Source organism: Stegodyphus dumicola, chromosome 5 (genome assembly GCF_044657685.1).
Source record: "Stegodyphus dumicola isolate Sdum_Otavi_A_Nest chromosome 5, ASM4465768v1".
Taxonomy (NCBI): Eukaryota; Metazoa; Arthropoda; class Arachnida; order Araneae; family Eresidae; genus Stegodyphus; species Stegodyphus dumicola.
The window spans coordinates 154,865,229-154,889,670 of NC_140772.1; the positions used below are offsets into that span (position 1 = coordinate 154,865,229).

General features: G+C 31.9%; 2 protein-coding genes across 3 annotated transcripts in view; one reads left to right on the plus strand and one right to left on the minus strand.

Moving 5' to 3' along the window:
- Positions 1–6,642, minus strand: part of LOC118203459 (transketolase-like) — a 97,861-nt gene extending 91,219 nt beyond the window's left edge. The window contains exon 1 of the mRNA XM_085817278.1: positions 6,624–6,642. The gene's annotated coding sequence lies outside the window, so the exon portion shown is untranslated. The remainder of the gene's footprint in view (positions 1–6,623) is intronic.
- Positions 6,643–22,822: 16,180 nt separating this feature from the next.
- LOC118203544 (uncharacterized) overlaps positions 22,823–24,442 on the plus strand; it is a 63,124-nt gene continuing 61,504 nt past the window's right edge. The window contains exon 1 of one of the 2 annotated variants that reach the window (XM_035375916.2): positions 22,823–23,292. In XM_035375916.2, coding sequence (XP_035231807.1) covers positions 23,043–23,292 — 250 coding nt within the window. In that variant the 5' untranslated portion in view covers positions 22,823–23,042. The remainder of the gene's footprint in view (positions 23,293–24,442) is intronic. The other variant, XM_035375858.2, reaches the window with a different exon arrangement.

Here is a 24,442-nt window from a genome sequence, read left to right on the forward strand (position 1 = left end):
GAGATAAAATATATAGAATCAATATTGCACATGTGTGAAGCTGGAAGTTTTATGTTAAATACTTTTTTTTAATTAAGTATTTTTAAAAATGACCTCTTAGAGCATGGGACCTTTCGTAATTAGAACTTGCAAATCCACTTCGCTAGTCTTTCATAACATTGCTTTTCTTTTATTAACAAGAAATATTGCATTCAGTTATTTAATTTAAGATTTCCAAAAATAATGCTACTGAAAGGCATGAATACTTACTTAAATTTGAAATTAATTTAGTTGACTTAAAATAATATTTAAAAAAAAATAAATCTTCATATATACGTCTAACAATCAGACCTTATTAATTTTCTTTTATTTGAACAATATCTGAATTCTGCATTAGTTTGGACTAGTAAATCATTGGACAATTAAATACCAAGCTATAAGAGAACTAATGTAGTTTACAAATGCACTGAATTTTATTTCCTGCATTAACTTTCAAAGAAAGTAAAATTTTCTGCATATTTGCATCATTTGGATTGATAGAATATGGCAAAGCATGCAAAGGCTATCAGTCTAAAGGGAAGTATATATTCATGGACGGCTTTGTAAGGAAAAGTAACTAGCATTGCCATTTATTCATGTGTGAGTATATATATATATTTACAGTTGTTAATCCTAAAATCAATGCTTCATTAAAAATTTATTATTATTTTATTTTTAATACTAACATATAGATACAGAATTGTGTTAAATTCCAATACACAATCATAATTTATTTAAAAAAAACTTATTTTATGACTTATATATTATATTACATGAATAAGAGAAACATTTGTCAAGAAATATATTAAACTTGTATTAGCAGATTCATAATATCCTAGTAACAAGACTATAATACTTCAAAACTGTATTAAAATTGGGCAAAATAAAATCAACATAAATTCTACATTAAATGTTTAAAAACTTGTAAGTATGCAATGGTAGTTATATATACAATATAATAAATTTTGTAACTTATAAAATATTAATGGAATATTTTTGGAAATAATGTACAAAATTTTAGTTTTCTTTTATAACTAGTTTAACGAATATTTAGAAAAATATTTTAGGTCATTTCCATCTTTTCCCTGTTGATATTGGTATATTAAAATATATGGAATAATTAAGTTGCATCTAGTTAGTAAACCAAAGCATTACGAAAAGTATGATGCGACATATTTTTAATCAATATAATTACTTCATTTTGGAATTATAACATATTCGTAAGAAACTAATACCATTGAAAAAATAATATTATTATAAAAATAATATTATTACACTAAAGAATAAACGAGATTCTCGACCGCATTGTTCAAGTTTTTGTAATTTTACTTCATAACACACTCGTATATAAACATATTAGACTGAATTATAAACCGAGTATAATTAATTAGGTAATCCTAGAAAAAGAATAAACTAAACCTAGTAAGCAAAAAAAATATATACATTACATTCAGAATTCTAAATGTTTACATAAACTTTTCTCGCAAGGCCTGCCGGGAAAAAGATGTCAAACTTTCTTTGGTCAGACGATTGCAAACGAATGCTAACATGATTAATTTTGTTTTCAACAACCACATTACCGTTTCAATTAAATACCACAACAGTGATTAAATTTTGGAATAATTAGTTATAAATAATAATATGGGCAATTTAAGGCGTAATTTATCGGATGCGCAATGACAAAATACTACTATTAGATCTGCATTTGGAATAAATATTCTGTACTCTTTCAACTCATTACGAACACTGATATTAATTAATCGCAAAGCTTAAACGTTTAAATACTTACTCACTACATATAACACTGCAAAGTGCATGAGAATAATCTGCATAAAATGAACAAAAAATATTTCAAACGTAATTGTAAACATTTTCTTACTTACCTGCGCTATACAACCAACATGCATTCAGCCATGTTTTTTTCTGCAACTAACTTTCAAACACTTTTCTCCAGTCAGTCACGTGATTCTTCCGCGCGGCTATTGAAACATTATCTGTAATGTTACAGGCAAATTAGCTGTACCAGCCACAGTTTGCTTTCAACCTGTTACCATTACAGGAAATTCTTGTGTAACTTTTTGATTTCTGTAACTTTACAAAACTTTTGCCTGTAAAGAGCGAACTTTTTTTTTACAGTGCACCAGCGGCCGAGCGGTAAAGTCGCTGAACGCTGATAGTTCGGTCCGAGGTTCGAATCCCGCGAACGGGCTGGCTGCATGGGTTTTTTTGTGGTTTTCCCCATGTGTAACGTATATGTTACCGTCAAAGACCGAAACTGGAGAATGTCGACTTTCACCGGAGAATACGTCCGTAAGACTTTCACCGGAGAATACGTCGGTGAAAGATCGAATATTGCATTACATTCTTGTACATTCGGACTCTCACCGGTGTATGTCGACAATCACAGATATGCTTTGGTGTAGGTCGAAAAGAGAGGAGTATATTTACACGCTGTCATTGCAAAAAAAAACTGTTCCACAAATAAATACAGTTGTAAAAGCAAGGGCCTCTTGTGCAATTCAAAGTGTCATAACAGTTTGAGTTGTTGCAGTAATAAATAAGATTTGAATCACATAATTTAGTAAGTTTTTAACTTCTATTATTTTTCTTTCTCATTTTGAATGTACTGTGTGTTTTAAGTTCTTATATTCTTAAGTTCTTATTTTAAGTTTCAAGTGCGTTTTTTCGCGACTGAATTACGGAGAAGAAAATATTATAATATTCTTATATGTTCAACATTCACCATTAGTACATGGTGAATGTCGACATTTACCGGTGTAAATCAGAAATAAGAGTATTTGGAAAATATTTCGGACATACACCAAGCGACTATGTGAATGTTGACATTCACCGGTGAAAGTCGACATTCTCCAGATTTCGGTGTTTCACCGCAACATATATACGAGCCAGTTTCCCTTAGAAAGTCCTCCACGAAGGCATCCCTTCCCTTAGGCTGATAGCCTCGAGGCTTTGCCGTAATTAAATAACCTAACGTCTTTCAACATTTGCGCTTCTGCAGCTAACCACATTACCGTGGTTCTTCTGTATTTAAACCTTTGAAACTAGTCTTGTAAATGTACAAATTTTATGCTGCTGCTTTTTGCTTTAAACCCCCCCCCCCCAATAATCGTTATTCGGTATGTTATTGTAACTGAAATCTTTCTATTTATCGTACAAGAACTGTTTTTCGATAGGTTAGGAAATGAAAGCCAAAAAATGAATTTCATTCTTGATATTGTAAAGCATTCCCCCCCCCCCTTTTTTTTTTTTTTTTTTTTTTCCCAAGGGATCTGAATCTTTTGGAAATAGATGCCAAAATGAGGATTTATTCTTGCTATTTGCTTTTAATAGTGAAACAATGGATGAAGCGAATACATATACTCGTATACTCCCGAAAATGCTATTACTACTCCAGCATCCGACTATATCATAAAGAACCTCACATTTGGTTGAGTCAGAAATCTCGCATTGATTGGAAACGACACAGTCTGTATAAAACAATTATAGATACGCGATAAGCTCGGGGTTTATAATCAGAATGCAGGAATTCAAAGTAATTATAAATACAGGAATCCCGTGTAAGAACATTTCTTATATGAATAAAAATAAATAAATAAAAATACTAATTAATAAAAAATAATAAACAATAAAAAACTGAATTATATGTAAAGAAGTAAATAAACATATTGTGAATTAAGTCAAATTAATGAAAAGGATTATTTTCTGGTAATACTGCGAATCAGTTACACAACAAAGCACAGTAGTACAATATATATGGAGCTTCGGATGGAATTACTGCTACTTTATAAACTGAGAATTACCGAAGTCGGACTCACTGCTGTTCTAGTTGAATTTAAGCGTAGGTAAACTTACAACTAATATCATTATTTCTGAAAACATTAGTGACACTTTACACTGTAAATAAGTAATTTTTGTCCCATTTTAGAACTATGAGTTAGCTTTATAACTATAAACTAGTTTAATCCTTTATTAATTATTGGAAAGCACTCGAAAAATCCTATTTAAAAGAGTAAGGACTTTGTGAAAGACTATTTGTTTAGTTTAAATTCGTTATGTGTTATTGCTGAAATATTCATGTTTAGATTAGAGAAGTTATGAAATTAAAATTCGTCGAAACCTGGTCGTGTCTTTCCGAAAATCGAACTTGAGACATTTAAAGTGCTAAATGAATAACAAATAAATTTTTACAAGAACATGTCGGAGGAAGGAAGAATAGCCTTAATTTGAAGTCAATTAACATTTTTCAAGGTATCTCTAGGAACTTAATGAATTTCCTAAGACACTTATTTTAAAAGAAACCAGAATTCGATTACAAGTATCATTATGGATATCAACTATAAACTGCTTATCTAATCTGCCCCTTATTAGGACAGGAGAGTGTGCGTGAGTCTAAAGGAAGTATTAGCTGAATATTTTGGTTTATTCAGTTATATAGCAAAGCATTTGAGAACTATCTGCCTAAAGGACGTTACGCATGGGGAAAGCAAGGAAATACCCATGCAGCCAGCCAGTTCGCGTGGAATCGAACCCAGGTCGAAAATACCAGCATTCATTGACTTTACCGCTCGGCCGTTGATGTGCACAGTTAGCTGAACGTTCTTTTCTTAAAACGCATTACAGGTCAATACTTTAATTGCATTCATGAAAGTAAAAATTCCTTTTGTATATTTCAATTATTATGTTTTGCCTTTATGAATTCTTGTTTATTATACTATGAGCATCATATTGAACATCATTGTAAAGTTAATAGTTAAAAATAAGGTTCAGCTGGTTAAGGAAAGTTGCAAAAAATAGACTTTCCAGAAATTTCACAATTCATTCATCTTTATCATAATATAGTTTAATTCAGCAATATACTTAGATCTGAAGACTTCTTTTCAAATTAAATCTTGTTGCACAAACTCTTTGTTTGAAGTATTATCACAAACGTTAATTTTTATACGTCCCTTTTCATTTATAATCTCTTGAGTAAAAACGATTTCAAAGAGAACTGATTATTTCTGAACCGTGAAAACCGTTGCGCGTGAACAGAGAAACACGAGTGAGCAGACGACAATAAAGAAACTCCATCATTAAATGAATAAATAATAAAAGTAAATAAATAAAATGTCCTGTTGCGGATTTGAAGTCCATCTTTACGCACCACATATAGCATAGAACGAAATTAAAAGAAAAACCACTCGTTGAGTAATTTTTACGGTTGAAGATCAGATATCAATGCAAACGTATACTGAAGCGAAATCTTTCAATATACTGCTTATTTTCTTGCCAGTAGCTGCTCCATGCTACGTGAACAGTAATTACTTCTCTCGTCTCAAGCAGAGTTCGTTAGGTTATTTCTAATTGTTATCAATTTATTAAACTTCTCTGAAGTGCGAGTAGCAGGTGGCTGAGTGATAAGGCATTGCTTCTTATCCAGTTATTTTTTTTTTTTCAAGGTCCGATATTCAGCCAGTACCTTGCAACCTGCATCCCACTCGGTCGTCGATCTATGAACTCCTTCACCGGTCATCACGACTGCGATGGTACTTTCCATATTTTCACAAAAATTGGTACACAGAATCAAAAATAAAATATAAGATGATAGTATAAGCATAATTTCAAGTGGTTAGCAATAAAAAATTTACTTGTACACTTGACTTACATGTCAAAATAACTTAATTTTAATTTCGACAAAGTACTTAAGCTGATCTGGCCTAGGTGGAATGTTCGGATTTCAAAAGAAACAGATACGAATTCAGATTATGTATATAAGATATAACAAAATATGACAGCTGTTTCAAAAAATAATTGGCGACTTCAAAATTAACATTCTAAATTCGGTAATCTGCCCCTAAATTCATCTCTTCTCACAGGTTCCAGACTTTTCTATCTTACGTAAAGTTTTAATGCAGATGCCTCTTGTCCAATCAAATTAATTGTAAACCAAAACTCTGAACTGAAACTTTCCCACTCCCAGCCTTCTTCCTCTGAAAGTACTAAAACTCTTACCTTTTTCCGCATAAGCTCTCCTGCCGGCAAGATGCTTTTTATGTATGCTGCTGCCGCTTGCTTAAAACGACGTCGTTTGGCGAAAGAGGAAAACAATACACCACTATTTGATAACTTTTTAAAATTTTAAAATTGCAGGTTTCAAAATTTGGAATGTCAGCAAGTTGATTCGATTCCCGCGGTGAAGATATAAAATAATTGATGAAGCGATAAAAAAAATCAAAAGAAACGTATCTGACCGTTGATACATACTAACTTAAAATGAAAGGTTAAGTAGAACTGATGGAAAAGTAATCCATTAAAAATTAGGTTAGAATGCTAGAAATGCTGGAAACACTTTACTGCGGAAATAGGACTCAAATTTTAGTCATTTTATACCGATACAAGCAATATATATTTTTATCACATAAAAATACTATATTCTTTTATCATGTGTGTATGGGTTTGTATCGCTCTAAAATACTCTGATTATGTTTCGCCTATTTATGGATTGAATGTTAAGCATAGACGAAATGCAGAAAAAAGATAAGTGACAAATAATAATTTACACAGTTATAACTGATAAAATAAAATTATAAAAATTTTAAACATACAGAACTACGGATGGCGGAGATGAAAAATCGCTGACCGCAGCTATTTCGATGAAGGGCTCAAATGACGGTGAATGGATTGGCTGAGTTGGTGTTTTCATGGTTTCCCTATGAGTAAACATGAATATTAATCATTTATTTTTAAAAGTTTTCCCTTTATTTTAAATTAATAATGCTGTAAATGTTTTAGCTGTTTAATTTTATTTCGAACATACTACAAGATTCATTTTTGGAAGTCCTTTCTTATATTACGCTAGAGTTTTACCGCTGTTTCCTCATTTCTTATGAAAGCATGTGATACATGATAGAGGTTTCAAAGATTTTTCATTATTTGACAAAACAACTGTGAGTTCACTTTCAAATGTATCATTTGATTAATATTCAGAGCCAGCCTTTTCGTTCTATGAGGCGAGGATTTCTATTCTTTCAATCAACCGTAATTTTCCTTGGACTAGAAATTTTACTCTTTCAAAATCTACGAAATTAGATTTTTCAGTTAAGTGTCTATTGGACAAAATCTATTAACTTTACATGTCTATTGTGTAATCTGAAAAAATAAATGAACAGATGGATTTTAAAATATATTTTGTATATTTTCATATATTTTGTATATTTCGCAGCGAGTCCTGATGAATAAAATTCGGCCTTCAATGACAAGAACTTTATTTCCTTTTTATTTATTTATTTATTTGTTTGTTTGTTTGTTTGTATCTTGTTCTTAAAAAGCTTGTAAATTACTTTCATAGGAATTTAATAGTTAATTTTACAGTTTTTGTTTCTTTGAGGTTGTAAAATTAACTATATTTTCGTCCCATATCCATTCAGTGTTCAAATAAGTACACACTGCAGTTTTATTAGGAAAATAATTACGAATTTATGGCAAAACGTTGAAATTATTAGAGCACAGCACTATGCAAAATCCTGAAAATACTTTTGGTCATTTAGAAATACATAGTATTGCCAAAACCTTCTACACTCTCTAGCGCGTCCTTTTATTGCTGCAATAGGCACCAACAAGATAATTATGGACGATAACGCCCTTCCATATAGAGCTCGAGTGGTGCCGAGTTATCTGGAATCATTTCACATCTGCCGTAGCCTGTTAGATCAAAGGACCTGAATCCCATAGAGCATGTGTGGGACATGTTGGGACGACAGGGGTGTATTTTAAAAATTACTTTTCTCTGTTAGTCTTCTATATGTAACTAGAAATAAACACTGTGGGCTTCAATGACATTAAAAAAAAATTAACTCTATTTGACACCAAAGGAGCATTGATTTGTGATATGCTACCGACTACGAGGATGGGAAATTTGAATAAATTATTTTTTATTAAGAGTAATGATTTAAAAAGGAAACCACGCCAGTGGACGAGCGTTAAAGCCGCTGAACACTGATTCGGCCTATTTTCGATTCCAGGCGAACGGGCTGACTACATGGACGTTTTTGTGATTTTTCGCTAGTGTAGCATGGATACGAACCCCTCGAAAGATCTTCCGAAACTACCGTTTCTCTTAAGCAGATAGCCCTCCCGTGCTTTGTCATAACCAAATAAACCAAACCATGTAAAGATGGATATATTATAATTGTTGAAATAAGCCTATAATGACGAATAACGCTTTGCTGATGGATGCAAAAATTCAAATTTGATCTGAAAAAGATTCAGAAATTAATAACTACTGCCTTCTTTGTATTATTAAGTGTAGGTTAGGTTGTTTGAATATTTCAAAGCACACGAAGCGTATCTGGCTAAACAGAGATGACTTCGCACAGAATTTTCTAAGAGAAACTGACTCGTAGTCAGGTTACACACGGGAAAAACTACTCTTTCACCAGGGACTGATCCCAGGTTGAATTCTCAGCATTCAATTATTTTAACCACTCTGCCACAGTTGGGGCGCTGTTAGAGTAGAATTAAAATTATAGCCCCTTGATTTATTTAACTCCTAAAATGTTCCAATCTGATCGTGAAAGCTTTCTTTTAATGGCCTCTGGATTACAAAATGATCATAGAAGAAAATCGTGTAATTGTTATGGATATCCAGTGTTTATTTTTGCTCTTAGAAATATTGGTCGCTTTCATATTGGTATTATGAAGAGGGTTGTCAGGAGAATGCTAAATGTATATAAATATCACAATGTTCTTAGAGGTTAAGATAAGAAGCACTAGGAAATAAAGACTTCATTTACACATGTGACGTAATTATTCTCGAAAGACATTCCTTGAAACCATAGCTTGAGTTAACTAAATCTGTTACAGTTTGAGTATAATAATTAATTTAATTAAATAGATGAAAACCCTTCAGTGTTTCCATTTTACTTTTCGCTTTAAGTACTAGCATCTAATTACTTTCTTCTTTAAACAGACCGAAAAATTTCAGAAAGAGTCATGATTTCAATGCCTCAATTCATACGATATTTAGGACAGACCAGCGTCCGAGCGATAAACCAATGAATAGTTCCAGCTACATTCATATCGTAGCGAAAGAAGTGACTACATGGGAGTTTCAAGGCTCACCAGCGCCCGAGCAGTAAAGTCGCTGAATACTGGTAGTTCGAACCGGGGTTCTAATGGCCCGGTTGGCTGCAGGCGCGTTTTCATGGTCTTTCCCCATGTGTAACGAGCCAGGTTCCGTTAGAAAGTCCTTCATGAAGACATCCATTCTCTTAGGCAGATAGCCTTCGAGTGCTTTGCCATAATCAAATAAACTAACCAAACCAACTATGGAAGTTTTGGTAAGGTTAAGGCACATACAAGCCGAGAGTTTTTTTTTTTTCTTATGAAGTGCTTTACAAAGGTATTCTTCCCCATGGATGTAGAGCCATCGTGAGCTTTCCAGTAATGAAAATTATCCAGTCTTACATCAGTTAAATCAAACAAATAATAAATATTAAAATCAAAAAAACATCCAGAAGCTTCAAAAATTGTATTCATAAGAGAGTTTCCTATATATACGTATATATATAAGAAACTCTGTTATAATAGTATGCGTTTCATATATATATATATGAAACGCATACTATTAGAAAATTCTTCTCGGGCGAATCTCTCCCCTTAGGCAGATAGCCCTTAAATGCTTTGCCATAATCAAATAAACCAAACCAAACCAGACACATACTGCATTTTTATTTTTGCAGCTAAACAATTTCTTTCTTGCGGATTATTTACATACTTTTTCATAAAGATGGAATGATGTCTAAAACTTTATCTCAGTTATAGAATTTGGAGTTGGATCTTTCGGTAGTTCAAAATTATTGAATCTAATTTTTCAGTTTACTTCATAGGAATTTATAATAATTTGGAGTTGGATCTTTCGGTAGTTCAAAATTATTGAATCCAATTTTTCAGTTTACTTCATAGGAATTTATTAATAATTTTCAGAATTAAATTAGCACTTTATTTATCACCGAATCAGTTTACAAGGATGTCTTATATCAGGCCATACTTCATGGTATTTTCAAGTTTTCGTGAAACAGGTTTTTTTTTTTTAGTGTTATATTATTATCATTATCATTATTTTATTTTTATTTTTATGTTTATTTATTTATTTATTTATTAGTTTTTCTGGCATTAAAAATGACCTACCTTAGAGCCAAACATAATCAAAGTAATTTCATGATTTCATGTCTCTTCTATTTCATGTTTCTATTTTGATTATATTTCATCTCTTGTGTTTATCTTCCTTCTATTTATGTCTCGTAGTATGCTTGATTGCGCTAAGAAATCAGTATAGATTGCTCCAAACCGTGTCTCCATCCGCTCGCCCACTGTGCAATATGCAACTCCTTTGCTACTTTTGCACATTTCAAGGACATTCAGCTAGTCTAATTTTACGGAATTTGAAATTTGCTAGTATGCCCGTTTTGCAACGAGCGCTGGATCTGAGCAAGGAAAAATATTCATTAAGCATATATGCAAAATAAAAGAGCGTATTTTTTTTAATGCCAAGTGTTAATGGTTCAATACGATTGGACCGAGAGGGGCGATGGCTTATGTCCCCTGTCTGGTGGTATTCGGTAGCGAGCACGACTTGCCGTTTGACCGAATTTCGTGTAATTCCATTTAGGTTTCATTAGCGGTGCAACGGCTAGTCCGTTCTATACCAGCGATTCTGTGTGAAATTTGGTGCAGTGCAGTGAAATTCGATACATTGCGGGCGGGGTAACTTTGACGACCAGTCAGATCTTCAGGCTAATAGAGCTGCACCCCATGGTGGTCTTTGGTCACAGGGAATGGTGACTCTGGTCGAGCAGTTAAGCCACAGGTTTTAGATATCTTGAGTCTGTAAGTGTGGGACAAGCGGCAGCAAAGTGAATTTCCTGCGCTCTCGTTGGAGGCACGATTTGCCTGATAAACCCACCTCCTGCCTAATATAGAGGTCCTAAGTTGGAATCGGACCTGGTTGTGCGTCTATCTGTGCGTCTGAGTTCACGGTACTACCAGTTAACAAACTAGTTAGAAAAATTCCACGAATGTAAATAAAAGGATTTAAAATAAAAGTAGGGTCGTTAGGTGATAAAACATAAGATGTGAAGGACACGTGAAATAACAGCTAATTGTCAACGTGGAAATGACGGTAGCCAACACGGCTGACTCCAGTTGGTAGAGATTGTCAACAATATTGGCAGTTAAGATACTTAAGTAATATCAAGTTTTTATTTATTTTATATTCCCCATTTCTTATGAAACAATAATATCGAGAAATATAAAAGCAATTATGTTTTAAGGCATTTGGCATAAACAGTTAAACTGATTATGCATATTTTACCTCATAATTGAGCTTTCTACTTATTTGAAACATGCTGGCCGCCATCGAACCATAAACTTTCCTGGGAATCCCATCAGAGTCACGTCAATCGTTCGTGCGGAATTCTGAACGATTTTATTAGATTAATATTTTATTTAAGAAAAATCAGCATTGGATCCGTTTCGTTTCTGCAGGAAGCTTTGTTTAGAACGCTCTGAGTACAAACTTCCCGTAGATAATTCTTCCAATCTATGACTCTCGGCAGGCCATATTATGTTCCAGATTGATGTGTGTTTGATGGCAGGACCTCATAGTATTAAAAATGCTCCCTGCTTGCTCTTCTGTGGAAAGCAGGTTCAAAATCTTAATCAGTTCTTGCAAAATCCATGAATAGAACAATAACAGTTAATTTATACGAGTCTTAAACTTTACAACAGTCTTAAACTTTTATGGTTCTTTTGAAATGCAAGGGAAAGAAACAATAATAGTTAATTTATATACTTGTTTCATAAAAACAAACGACGGCTTATCGAGAGTCAATCGGGTTGCATCAAATGAAAGCGTAGATATTATGAATGTGTTGTTACGTCACGCTTATCAATAACTAATGCTAAATCGAACTGCTTGTCGACAGCTTCACTGTCAACGGGATAATGCGTAAGTACTATTTTTGATATTTCCACTTGTCTTTTACACGGGTCTTTTTCTTCAAAAGTTATCATTATCTTTCACAGGGAGAGTAAACGCAACTGATTGAACTTAGGAAGTAAATAATCCGTGTGACCGCGCCTGCAAATTTACATTGAAACTTTACTAAAAAAAAGTGCAGGCGTTACATGAATACATACTGCATGTAAGTCCTATGTTTGAATGAAAAAGAATCGAAAGAGCTAATCGTGGAAAAGCAAAATGTGGATCATAACTATAAGTTTCTTTTTATTAACAAAATATTTAGTTTTTTTTAGGGGAAAAAAAGGTTAGGTAAATGTTTAACAAACACTATACTTATAAGTTTCAATGACAACAAACTGCAAGTTGATAGCCAAGAAGATAAAACTGATGTATCCTGACAATGGAGTCAGGTTCGTTTGTTTTGGTTAATGTGATCTTGGCAAAGTAGGATTATCTACCTTCATGGAGGACGTTTTAAGGGAAACTGGCTCGTATCCTTGTTATACATAGATAAAACCACGAAACCGCCCATATAGCCAGCCCATTTGCTTGGAATCGAACCGAGGCCGAACTACTAGTGTTCAGCGACTTTACCGCTTGTTTTTTCTCTACATATAACGAATATGAGCCATTTTCTTCGAAAAGTCTTTCGTGAAGATATATTCTTCCTTTGCCCTTCTATGTTTTGTCATAGTCATTTAGAACAAATAATAATAATAATAATAAAACATGTCTTCTGATGCTGAAGCGCACTTTACATCATAATTTGTTAAGTACGTAAAATTTTGTTTACTCTTCCCTCTTCGTTTTATTTAATGATTTATTTAACTTATTTAATGCGAGATATAAGTATTTACTTTCAAAGGCTATGCTTCCCAATGAAAGAAAATTTATTCCTCCTAAAAAAAGAGCTGGAAATAATTTGTGATTGAGTTTTAGACCTGTGTATCAATCATAAAAATATTTAAAACGTTTCACTTCTCAGAAACTTATCGCTTCATTGCTTTGCATGTTAGGTATGACCTTAGTAAAAACATACACGGCTATCAGTAACTTATTTCAATTGGAGACTGTTCTCTACTACTTCCTTCTGAGAACCTAAAAATACCAAATAAAATTTCGATTATAATATCTACCTATTTGTTCTTTTTCTTCCGACTCTTTTCTACTTCCTTGTACGAAGTAAAAAGGAAGTATTGTAATCGCGAAAAGTTTCAGGCAGCATATTTAAACGAAAATATAAATTTTGACAGGTATCGAATGCAATTTAACGATGTTTTTGCGTGACATGTGTACGTAAGGACAGACCAAACGTATATAAATATCACATCCATAGGTATTTTACTGTATTTTTTGCCTTTACTAGTTTTCAACGCTAGTATTTTACTGTGTTTTTTTCCTTTCTCGTGTAGCATATTTCTCACCCTTCAATGACATTGTTTCATAAAACGTGTTGAACTTTTTGGAGCCACAGCTACTGGTAACTTTTAGGCGAGCTTACTACAATTTCTAATTTACTTATTTTGCAGCATATTGCGCAAAATGTTATCTAGACCAAATTAGTCATACAGTATTGTACTAACTACCTTGCTTGTTGTAATATATTTATATATATATATCCACTCTGTTATCCGGCTCAGTGATCTCAGTTTTTTTACTCTGATGTGTTTGTAAATTGTGCATTTTTTGCTTTAAAAATGACTGAATTATGTTGTTCTTATCTTCCTGTTAAGGTTTTTATGCCTTTAGGAAAGCTGTAAGCAATATTTGTAGAATTAATAAGCAATTTAAAAGCTGTTTAAGTGCGGTTAAGCCTAATTTTTAAATAACATGGCGGATATGTTTGTTTACATTTGAAACAGAAGAATAATAGATTTGCTGACAATCTAGAGAGATTAAGCTCCGCAACAACAAAGATAACGCCTTCATTTATTATTGCGAATTAAATCATGCCTAATCCTTTCCGGAATTTTTGAGGAAATAAGTGTTTAAGATTTACTTCGTAATTTTTAATATAGATATTTTGAGTTTTTATGTGTTTTTGCCTTGTCGCGAAGTGAGAACTGAATTAATTGAATGAGAAATACTCAATCGTCTGTGAAAAACTGTTTCTTTTTTGTTTTGTTTGCTTAATTTCGTGTATACATCGTTCTATATTTATTATAGTAATTGAATAGAACATGTGGCAACGATTAGATAATTCTTCAAATGATATAAATTTTGTGCATTCTGAGTTATAATATGTTAAGACTTTCCGCTTGTTCGATTTTTTCTTCTCGTCTTTATGCCATTAGGAATTTAAGAAATATAGAATGGTAAAGGCCTCAATAGGCCGCATGGCTTTTACACGAATGATGATATATGATCTGTTATAATATGAACGAAATATAATGCTGTTAAGTGAACCTAGAGGTAGATGGTCGCTATGGAAAACAAATATAGTGAATTTTAAAGAGTGCATTTATTCTATTGTGGTTTATGCGCTATCGACGAAGTAGATTTAATTCAATAATTTTAAATGAAATGCAAGAAAACATGCGTATAATTTAATATTCCGTTCAAGGAAGTCATGTGTTGTACACATCAGATTTTGTTATCTCGAAATTCTTGTATCAAGGAATTGAAAGGGCATCGCAATTTTATGCTGGATAGAATAGAAATTTTACGCCAAAATAAATATGTGAGTATAATCTCTTTTTAAATTAAGATAATGACAATGAAACAAGATTAATGTTTTAAAAGTTATTTGTAGCTTAACGATAGATACGCAGAATACACTTTCGAATTCATTTATGCTTTTAAGTCAGCAAATTACCCGTATCTGTCGCACCTTTACTGCATTTGTGAGCAATAAATGCAAGATGCGAAGACGCACTTCCTGGATGGTCACCACGCATGATGCCATGAGAAAAAAGTTGAGTCTAAGTTTATTTACGTAACCAGTATGCTCCTTTTTTTTTCTCCTTCTCTAAGTAAATGCTTCATGGATATTTTCCCAACACAGCCCTTTTCTCAAATAATGTTTTATAGATACATTCTTTGGACAATGGAATTGTCCTCTGCTTGCATAAATAGAAGCTATGGAAATAATATTTATTACAAAATTATACTTGCTATTATCAGCTATAAATATGACTGTAGTTAAGAATATGTCCTGTTATTATGGAATACTTTGGTGATCGTACCAAAAAATCAGAGTTCTTCCTATTGCTATTAAATGATATCTCAATTATTTGTTGAACATAATAAGTAAAAATGTACAATTATAATTAATTAACTCTGTTGTTGGCACAATCTAGTATCTAACCTCAAATTTCCAAAAATTATCTGAAATATACGTAAGAGATATCGTCACAAAATTGTAACTAATCTTGGAAAGTTACTTCTGTAGACGAAATTCAAAATCATTGGAATTTTCTCTCGAAACTTTATTAAAAAAATTTGTTCGATTTTCAGAAATAAAGTGTAACAATTGTGGAGTCATTAGACCTTTTTTGTTGCTGTAGGCGTGAAAAATGAGCAATGCCCTAACCGGAACTCGATACTAGACCTCTCGAATACGCGCCGAGTGTGCTACCGTTATACCACGAAGGCATGCAGATAAGAGGGAGAAAATATCTTATATACTCTCTCTCTTATAGGGCGTCTGGGTATTAGGGGACCCAATCGCCAAATCCTGGTAGTGAAGAATCATCATCCACCACCTGTTTTAGTTCGAACCCCACTGTAGAGTCATTAGACTTTTTTTCATTCTGGAGAAGTGAAATATGAGCAATGCCATCATCGGGACTTGAACCTGGACCTCCCGCATACGCGTCGAGTGTGCTACCGTTATACCACGACAGCATGCAGAAAGGATAAAGAAAATACTCACTTAATTGTTCATCCGTCATTTAGTTCATTTATGTTGAAAAATTAATTTTTATGACAATATCGCTAATAAGTTTGAAAATTTAAACAGCAATTTAACTCTGCTACACATTAAAATTTTAACAAAATATTATTTACTCTCCAAGGTATTTCCTCCCTCCTTATACGTGCCTTCGGGGTGTTACTGAAAGCACGTTCATTTTGCAGTCAAGAGGTCCCGAGGTCGAATCCTGGCTAAATTACTGCACTTTTTTCACGTCTCCTGCTCCGAAGTAAAATTCTTAATTACCTCACAACTCCAGCTGTAGTTCAGCCTTGAATTAAACAAGCCAAAGTATGCGGTAAAGGTTTTTTTTTTTAATTATAAGCTTTTATTTAGATCATTCATGTGTTTTCTGTGTGGGTGGAATTTTGTCATCCATTTTTATCCTACTTCTTGATAAGCTATCGAGTTAATTTTGTACACACACTATTTGTCAATAACAATGCAATATGATGAAGCGATGTTTTCAAAATTTGATTAGGATATCTTTGATTTAATGTTTAAACTATTTTTCATACTTATCTTCATTTAACGAACAAACTAAGCATATCAGAATTTTACTATTTGCACCACGAATAAATACGGCAGAAAAAAAAAATTGAACAAAACTTGTATGAGAATTGTAACTTTATTACTAGATGTTTGGTGAATTTTTTAAAATCGCTCGATTTTTTCGACTATTTGACGTCTATTATTTTAAAATTTCAACATCTAAAAGTGTATCGGATATATAAAGATTTGAAATTTTAACAGATTATCAAACCTTTTCGCCATCTTTTAAAACAAGAATGGTAAAAAAATATTAATTGGGCAATTTTCTTCACTTTTTTGAAAAGTATCGTAGTCTGAAGCAACCGGGAAAAAAGTTTCATACGTTTGCCATCTCGGCACAATGAAGAATTGGCAATATTAGTTTTCTCAGTAAAATAAATGCTCGTTAACTAACACCGTTATTACATCGAATTTCCGAAAATGAATATTCATAGCGATATCTTCTTGCTTTGAATGTCGTTTAGATATGTTTCTTTATTTCATAACCGTTCATGATTTATTGATGTTAATAACAATTGAAAATTTCCTCTCTGATAAAAACGTAAATGAGACTAAAAAACAAAAAATAAAATACAATTAAAAAAAAGTTTTATACAATAAGCTTTTATCTAAAATGGATATGATAATTATTGCACTAAAAGGAGAAAAAAGTTATTTTATATTTTAATGGGAATAATAGATTTAATAATGTTATTTACTGAATTCAACTACGATTTTATGCCGCGAATAAAAAAGCGGGGGGAACCTAAATAATGAATTTTTTAAATTTAATTGCATTGTCAAATTTATAAGCCATTATCGTTTTTAATTTTCCATGGGTACACTGCGCCAAAAAAAGGGGGAGGGATTGTTTTTTATCTCCCGTTCTACTGGACCGATTGTTGAAATTCAACTTCCGTTTTTCATGTCTCGAAAATGCGATTTAGGATATGTATTAAATTTATATTTTCCATTGTTCTAATATAGGTATTTTGACACAAAATCGGACTTTTCCTGAAATGATATGCCATTTCTTTTCAACTTTCGATTCTACGACTCAAATTATGCCAAACTGCCAAGTTTTGTAAAAATCTCACGGGTAGTTTTTAAAAAATTAGCTCTCAAAATTTTAGCTCCTTAACGTTTATTGAAAATAATATATTTATTAATCTCATTTTTTATTCACCTTATTTGAATCTTCCTTTGAAATTTCGAAATTTAGATTCATTCCAAATAAAATTCGCCCATTTTTTATGATTTATTTTTTAAATTTGTATTTTTAAAGAATTCCAAAAAATTTTTCAAAAAGCAAGACAAATTTATGAATTTCTCCGTAAATTTCGCACCAAATTTTACAAAATTTAATATTTAGGCATAATTTGAGTCATAGAATCGAAATATGGAAAAACATTGGCATGTCATATCAGAAAAAGTCCGATTTTTGTGTCAAAATACCTATAATAGAACAATGCTGTATATAAATCTAATATATATCCTAAGTCGCGCTTTCGAGACAGGAGAAACGCAATTTGAATTTCGTCAAAATTAGCCCAGTAGAACAGGAGATATAGAACCGTCCCCCTCCTTTTTTTCCCCGCAGTGTACCTCAAGCTTTTGTTATTAGAGATATAAACATTTTGAGGAATTTTGTGAATAGAATTTCCCATTAAATTATACGATAAATAATTGTTCGCTTCTTAATACATTAATTATCATATCATCTTTAAAGAAAACCTTACTGTGTGAAAATCTTTTTTTTATTGGGTTTGTGTTTAGATGTGATGAAATTTAAGTTTTAAAAAATATTTCAGGTATAAAGTGTGTTGTAAAAGGAGCAGAAAAAAATTCAGTGAAATAAGCAAGTAATTACTTTTCCTATTATAGTAGATTCAAAATAATATTTTTATAAAAGCTACTTATCATAACTATATTGAAAAAATGTTAAATTTTATTTAAAATTCTTCCCTTGCGGAATATTTCTTTACTTAAATGTTTATATAAAACGAAATTCTCGATTCGCGTTTATGAAGCCCTTAATTCTGAAGGAGGTTTCTGAAATTCTGACTTGATTTAAAAAAAATGGTTTTCCATCAAACTGAATGTACCGAAATGAAATATGATTTTGGCTTAAACTAGTTAAAGGAGAGTTCTAAAATTTGTTTAAATTAAAAGAAAGAATTAATTTTAAAGAAGATGAGCAATGTAGAATATGTCACGGACAGCTTTATTTGTGATAAATACTAATATTTTCTCTTAGGAAATGTACTCTACTTACACAAAGTTTCCAGCGCCTATTCAATATGGCATCATTATGAAGAAGTCCCTCGAAATCAACATATGACTGCTTGCCAACTAGCAGTTGGATGATAAATGATTTTTCACCCTAGCTAAGTGCAGCTAGAAGTGGGTTAACCATTAAGCAAAATAAGCAAGTGCTTAGAGCATCAAAAAAAGGGGCCACCATAAAAAATTGCTTGTGTCACGGAAAAGAGGCACCACAAAATTTCTTATTTTCATTGTTACATTGTTACCGTGGAATGCATGGTGCAGATATACCAAGACCGAGAGAAAAAGAAATGGAGAGAAAAACTAGTGTAAATGTATGGGGTGGTGCTTTTAAGTGCTTACGAGCAGGTCTTTTTCAAGTATTATTTCATTGTTTGATCTTCACTAAAACCTCTTATATAGGAAAAACTAAAAATTTCTGAAAAGCACTACTTTTAATTCGCAAGCCGGAGCTAAAATCCCTATCACTGCCCTTTCTCATATAATACATATACAAGTACTATTCAAGTTTCAACAGTTATCACAAGTTTGTTTTTCTCTTACCACTGGATTCTACAGTTACAGGACCATGCACGAAACGCGGTTAAGAATGCGCTAATATTTTATACTTATATATGTATATCTTAAAATCTCCTCACTAAAATTATATGTTGTTCCCGAAAGTTCTTAACCCAGCTTTATTTCTGCTGCCGTTGGTCATATACATATAAAACACACAGCGAAAACCCGGGATTTTTGGTTTCTCTGATTAATGTTTGCTAATAACTTTCATATGTAAGTCGGAACATATTCAGTAAAAGTTGTATATCTGCGTGAAAGATAAGAGTATTTACGGAAAGAAAACTTTTACTTAATCTTGATTAAGACATTCATATTCAGCCTTCATGTGTGTAATCTTTTATTAAATGTCACCAGTACCAAGAATAAATAAGGAAGAAACATGGTAAGATAATAAATTACCTGCAATCAACCTTGGTTTTCCCACATTTATCAAGTGCAAATCTTTTAAGACAGCAGTTATCGCTATCGTCAGAGGTAAACAGTATCCAAAACAGTCTACACTGTGTTTGAAGTTCCTTCTCAGGAATGTATTCAATTAAAATAAGAAAAGAATGAGAACTTGGAATTTAAATTTAATTTATCATAGTAAAATGATCTAAATGTCTTTCTTGATTTCTTCTCCCTGGTTTCCTTGAAGCTGGAATAATAACCATTTTAATTACTTATGATGTAGCTTTTATTTTTTCTCTATGATTGTGAATATTTATACTTTTTCTTTTGTTTTTTAAATTCACACAGTATCTTCTGCAAAGAGACCTAATGCAGACGGAAATTTTACGAGTTAATGTAATAATGAAATTTTCTGTAACTATGACCCTTATTTAATTGATTTTATCATTTTATAATGTAATTAGTTGTCTTATTCCATGGGAATAAATCACAGTGATGACTCTAAAATTAAATTGATTAAATTCTAACTGAAGTCTTCTATCTAATTTAATCTAACTAAATTCTAACTGAAGTATTCATGTTTTCTCGCAGAAGACTTCAGTTAGAATTTAATAAAATATTTCGAGAAAAATGTCTAAAGGGCTTACTCTTCTGTATCCTGGTCCAGTAAAATCCTGTTTAAACGAAGTACTGGAGTAGAGCAATTTCAGATAATGCTTTTTTTTTCTTTCGTATAACCAATGACCATATCTTATTTCATGAAAAAATTTAAATTAAAATTGATTTTTATTAACAATGATTATTATCCTTATTACATTATTTTCCATATTATTTTTGAATACATTATATAAACTAAACTTATCAGTTACCTTTTAAACGCATTATTTTCAATTTGATCATAAAAAAAGAATAATAGCTATTTTTAATTTTAAAAAACACTTAACTATTTACTTTACTGTAATCGTTTTAAGTTATTAAACCAACTGCCTGTCGATAAAATAGTAAAATGACATACGAAAATCAGTGGCGCTATGCTTTACAACAAATTTACAAAAATGTAAAATTAAAAAAAAGAAAAGCTATAAATAAATGTAAATTTTTTTTATTGAAATTTTTTGCGTCTACATTTTTATATATTAATAACTATAAATAACGATTATTATCTTAAGTTTCAAAATAATAATTCCATCATAATAGAATTCTTCATTTAGAATATCTCTGACATCTGAAACGAGGCACAAGCAAATTTTGTAATAGAGTAATAAGAAAGTTACTGATATCATTTCAAGACTATTGTTAGGCATTTTGCTCTCCGTGCAATCAGTATTCATGAAATATGCTGCCGAGTGCTTCTGTAAAAACGTCCATTGCCTGAAAGGCCATATACTATATACGGCCTAGATTTTTTTTTTCTTTTTTTGATGTCTTTAAGAAACTCTATACATGTGCATCTTGAAATATGTCCAAGAAATTAAGGAAATACATTAAAAATACATAAATCCAGGTATGCAATCCTGGGAGCAATTTGGCTTTAAAATGTAGGAAATACCTCTTTCTCATGGCAGTTTCCGGAAATTTGCGCTTCCTTAGCGAAATCCCATGCCGTCAGAAGGTAAATTCTAAACATTTTTGCCGCCTCTATATTCTACTACCTCTGCCGCCGCAGAAAGGTTGTACTGTTGTCGATACCGCAGTATCACTGATTTAGACATTGCAGCATGTTTAGTAATTTACTGAAGTTTTCAATGTTTTCTTTTTGGTAATTAATTTATTTTCCAAGAATATTTTTTGTGGAAAGCAAATTTTCCTTGACATAAACTACCAGTGAAATTCTTTACACGATTTTACAGTCTACAATTTTTGCATTCAGGATACTGATATCACTCTTGTTCACTCAACGAAATACATATTCATCTATACATAATGACTTAATATAATAATAAAGACAGTAAATAAAAACCTTGATTTGCAACAAAACTAAAGATTGTTGGCTCACAGATTGTAATACTTCAGTCTATTTTTTTTCTGCGGTTTCTGTTAATCTAATAAACGGTTAACAATGGCTTCAGTATACTTCATCTTGGATTCTTTTCCAGACGAATGCTTACAGAAGCAGATCCGGAGTATTAGTTTTTTTAATTATTATTATTTTAAATATGAAATATAAATAGGAGCCAGTGTCCTTAAGGAAGTATCTATTAGTTATAAGAAACCAACCAATCTATAACACTTATACGTAAGGAATGTAAACCTGCAAATAAAATATAAGAAATATGCAAGAAGAGTAAATCACAGTTTAAATAGTTATCCAGATATCTTAAATTAGAAAAAAGGAGAGCAAAAAAAGAGATGAGATTTCCAAAGAAAAAAATAATCAATATTTGTTTTTCTATTCCAGGGTAACTTCATGTTATAAAATACTTATTATTCACTTCTTGACAACTTCTTTCTACGTATTATACTGGTAGTTTATATGGATAAATTTTGCAAAATCACAGGCAAAAATATTTTAATCGCAATATACACACAAAAATCGCATTCAAAGTATTTTCACTTTTATACCATGTTAAAAGCTTTAAAAATGTATACTTTATGAAGCATATTTTTAAAATAAATATTTTCATGTCATTTAATGTTAGTAGCAATTTATATTTAAATAAGTCAATACGCGTTTCAATTAAACAAAAGATTTTAGATAGTTACATAAAATGAAAGATAATTTCTACTAAAATTTTTAAGTTCTCAGCTGTAACATTTTTAGACTTCAAATAAAATGCAATTTAAAGTAAGAATAGTACTTTCAATCATTTGGAAATGATGGCATTTTTAATTCTCTTTCTATCGTTTGAATATATTATTAAGTAAAAGAGAACGCCTAGCTTCGCCAAAAGTCAAAATGAGCAGACGGCAACATTTTTAAAAGGAAGTGAAGCAGGCGAAAGAGAAACTCCGAAAACGGTTCTTTGCGTCAATAAAAATATCACATCGGCGTCAAAATTTCTGGACTTTGTAAGTCACTCTGAAATATCACCTGTAGCTAAGGGCTCATCATTCTGTTACCAAGGTAAGATGATAAGACTGTTTAAAAATATCTGGCATTTCACGATAGCTCTCTCAATGAATAGCGGGATAGAATAAGGAAAAACTTAGAAAGTTTCTGGCTTTTGCCAGGGCCGTCATGTCTATTATTGGTTTTTTACTGAGCATTTACAGATATCAAATTTTAGTAATATTTTGAAATTGCTTACAGTTTTTATAAAATAAATAATATTTTCTGTGCGACTTCAGGCATTATTAAATGCTCAAAGAAGAAATTCTAAAATGTCAATAATTATGTTGTTGAAACTGAACCAGCTTCATCTTTCCTGCATCAAAAACTTTTCCTTTGTGTTATTTACCACTGTTTTCGTGATGAGTTACTCTGAATATTGTAATTGTCTAATCATAAGTTACAATATAATAGCTGCGAACGAGACATCTCTTTCAAGTACAGAAGGCAATGAAACCACATTCCCTTCCGCACTAAGTTCTTTGAAATCTTTTCTTGGAAGTCTGCCGTGGAAATATAAAGGTAACTGTTTTTGTTGTTATTTTTTTTTCCATTTCCATGTTTTTGAGAAAACGTGATTTCATTTTCATCTTGAGTTAATAGTTGCAGGAAGTACCATAATTTCTTGTATTATTGTTTGCGTGTGCTCCAAAGGTCTGCCAGCTTTAACGTGTTCGATGTGTCCGCCAACTGCCGATAGTAGATGTCGCTGAACGGTGGTACTTCGGCCGGGGTGCGAATCCTAGCGAATGGGCTAGTTTCATGGGAGTTTTCGTGTTCTTCTCCAAGTAACATAGATACGAGACAGTTTCTCTTAAGAAATCCTTACGAAGGCAATCCTTCCTGTAGGCATATAATCCTCGAGTTACTTTGCCTTCATAAATTAACCTAACCTTACCTAACTTTAATCTCTTCGATAGACATATTCACCTAACGTGATTACCGTTAGGCGTTTTTCCGCCCAATACTTTCAAGATTTCGTCGCCCCTAAATTATATTTCACGATGCGGCCACACCAGCTACACCCGCTCTGGTACCAGCTATTGCTGTATGTATTAGCAAATGCTATTCTAGTATTTTCTTATTGGTAGCAGCCCCTGATAAAGGTAACCAAAATGTTATTTTCAAATATTCTTCAGAATACTTTAATTCTTTGTTCTCAGTGATATTAAATTCCGTGAAGATACGAGTATAAAAAGTTATACAAGTATAAAAAATATATTTAATGTATTCATTCCCATTATATCTTAGATGAATTTAATCATACAATATTCGTATTTCAATGTGTGTTACATTTATTAAATTTATTAATTTTCCTATTCAGGCTCAAATATACGCTTCACTATATGTAGGATGTATTTATATGCTACACTTCATATAGTCATTCTCAATGCATTAACTGATTAATTCTTATCTATTTTAAATTATTCTTATCTATCATATTTAATGTATTTCAGTGTTTATGCGTTTAAACTGCTTGCATTATCAATCATAAAACAAAATCCCATAACATTCAACCATGATGAAAAAGTTCAAAATGATTTTTCACTACCTTTTTCGCCGACTGACAACAACTGACGACTTTTTGCAGCAGACAATAAAGCTTTTCTCTTAAACTTTGTAGCCACCTGTAGAAAAGTACAGTTATTCTTCGATTGAAAAATAATACATT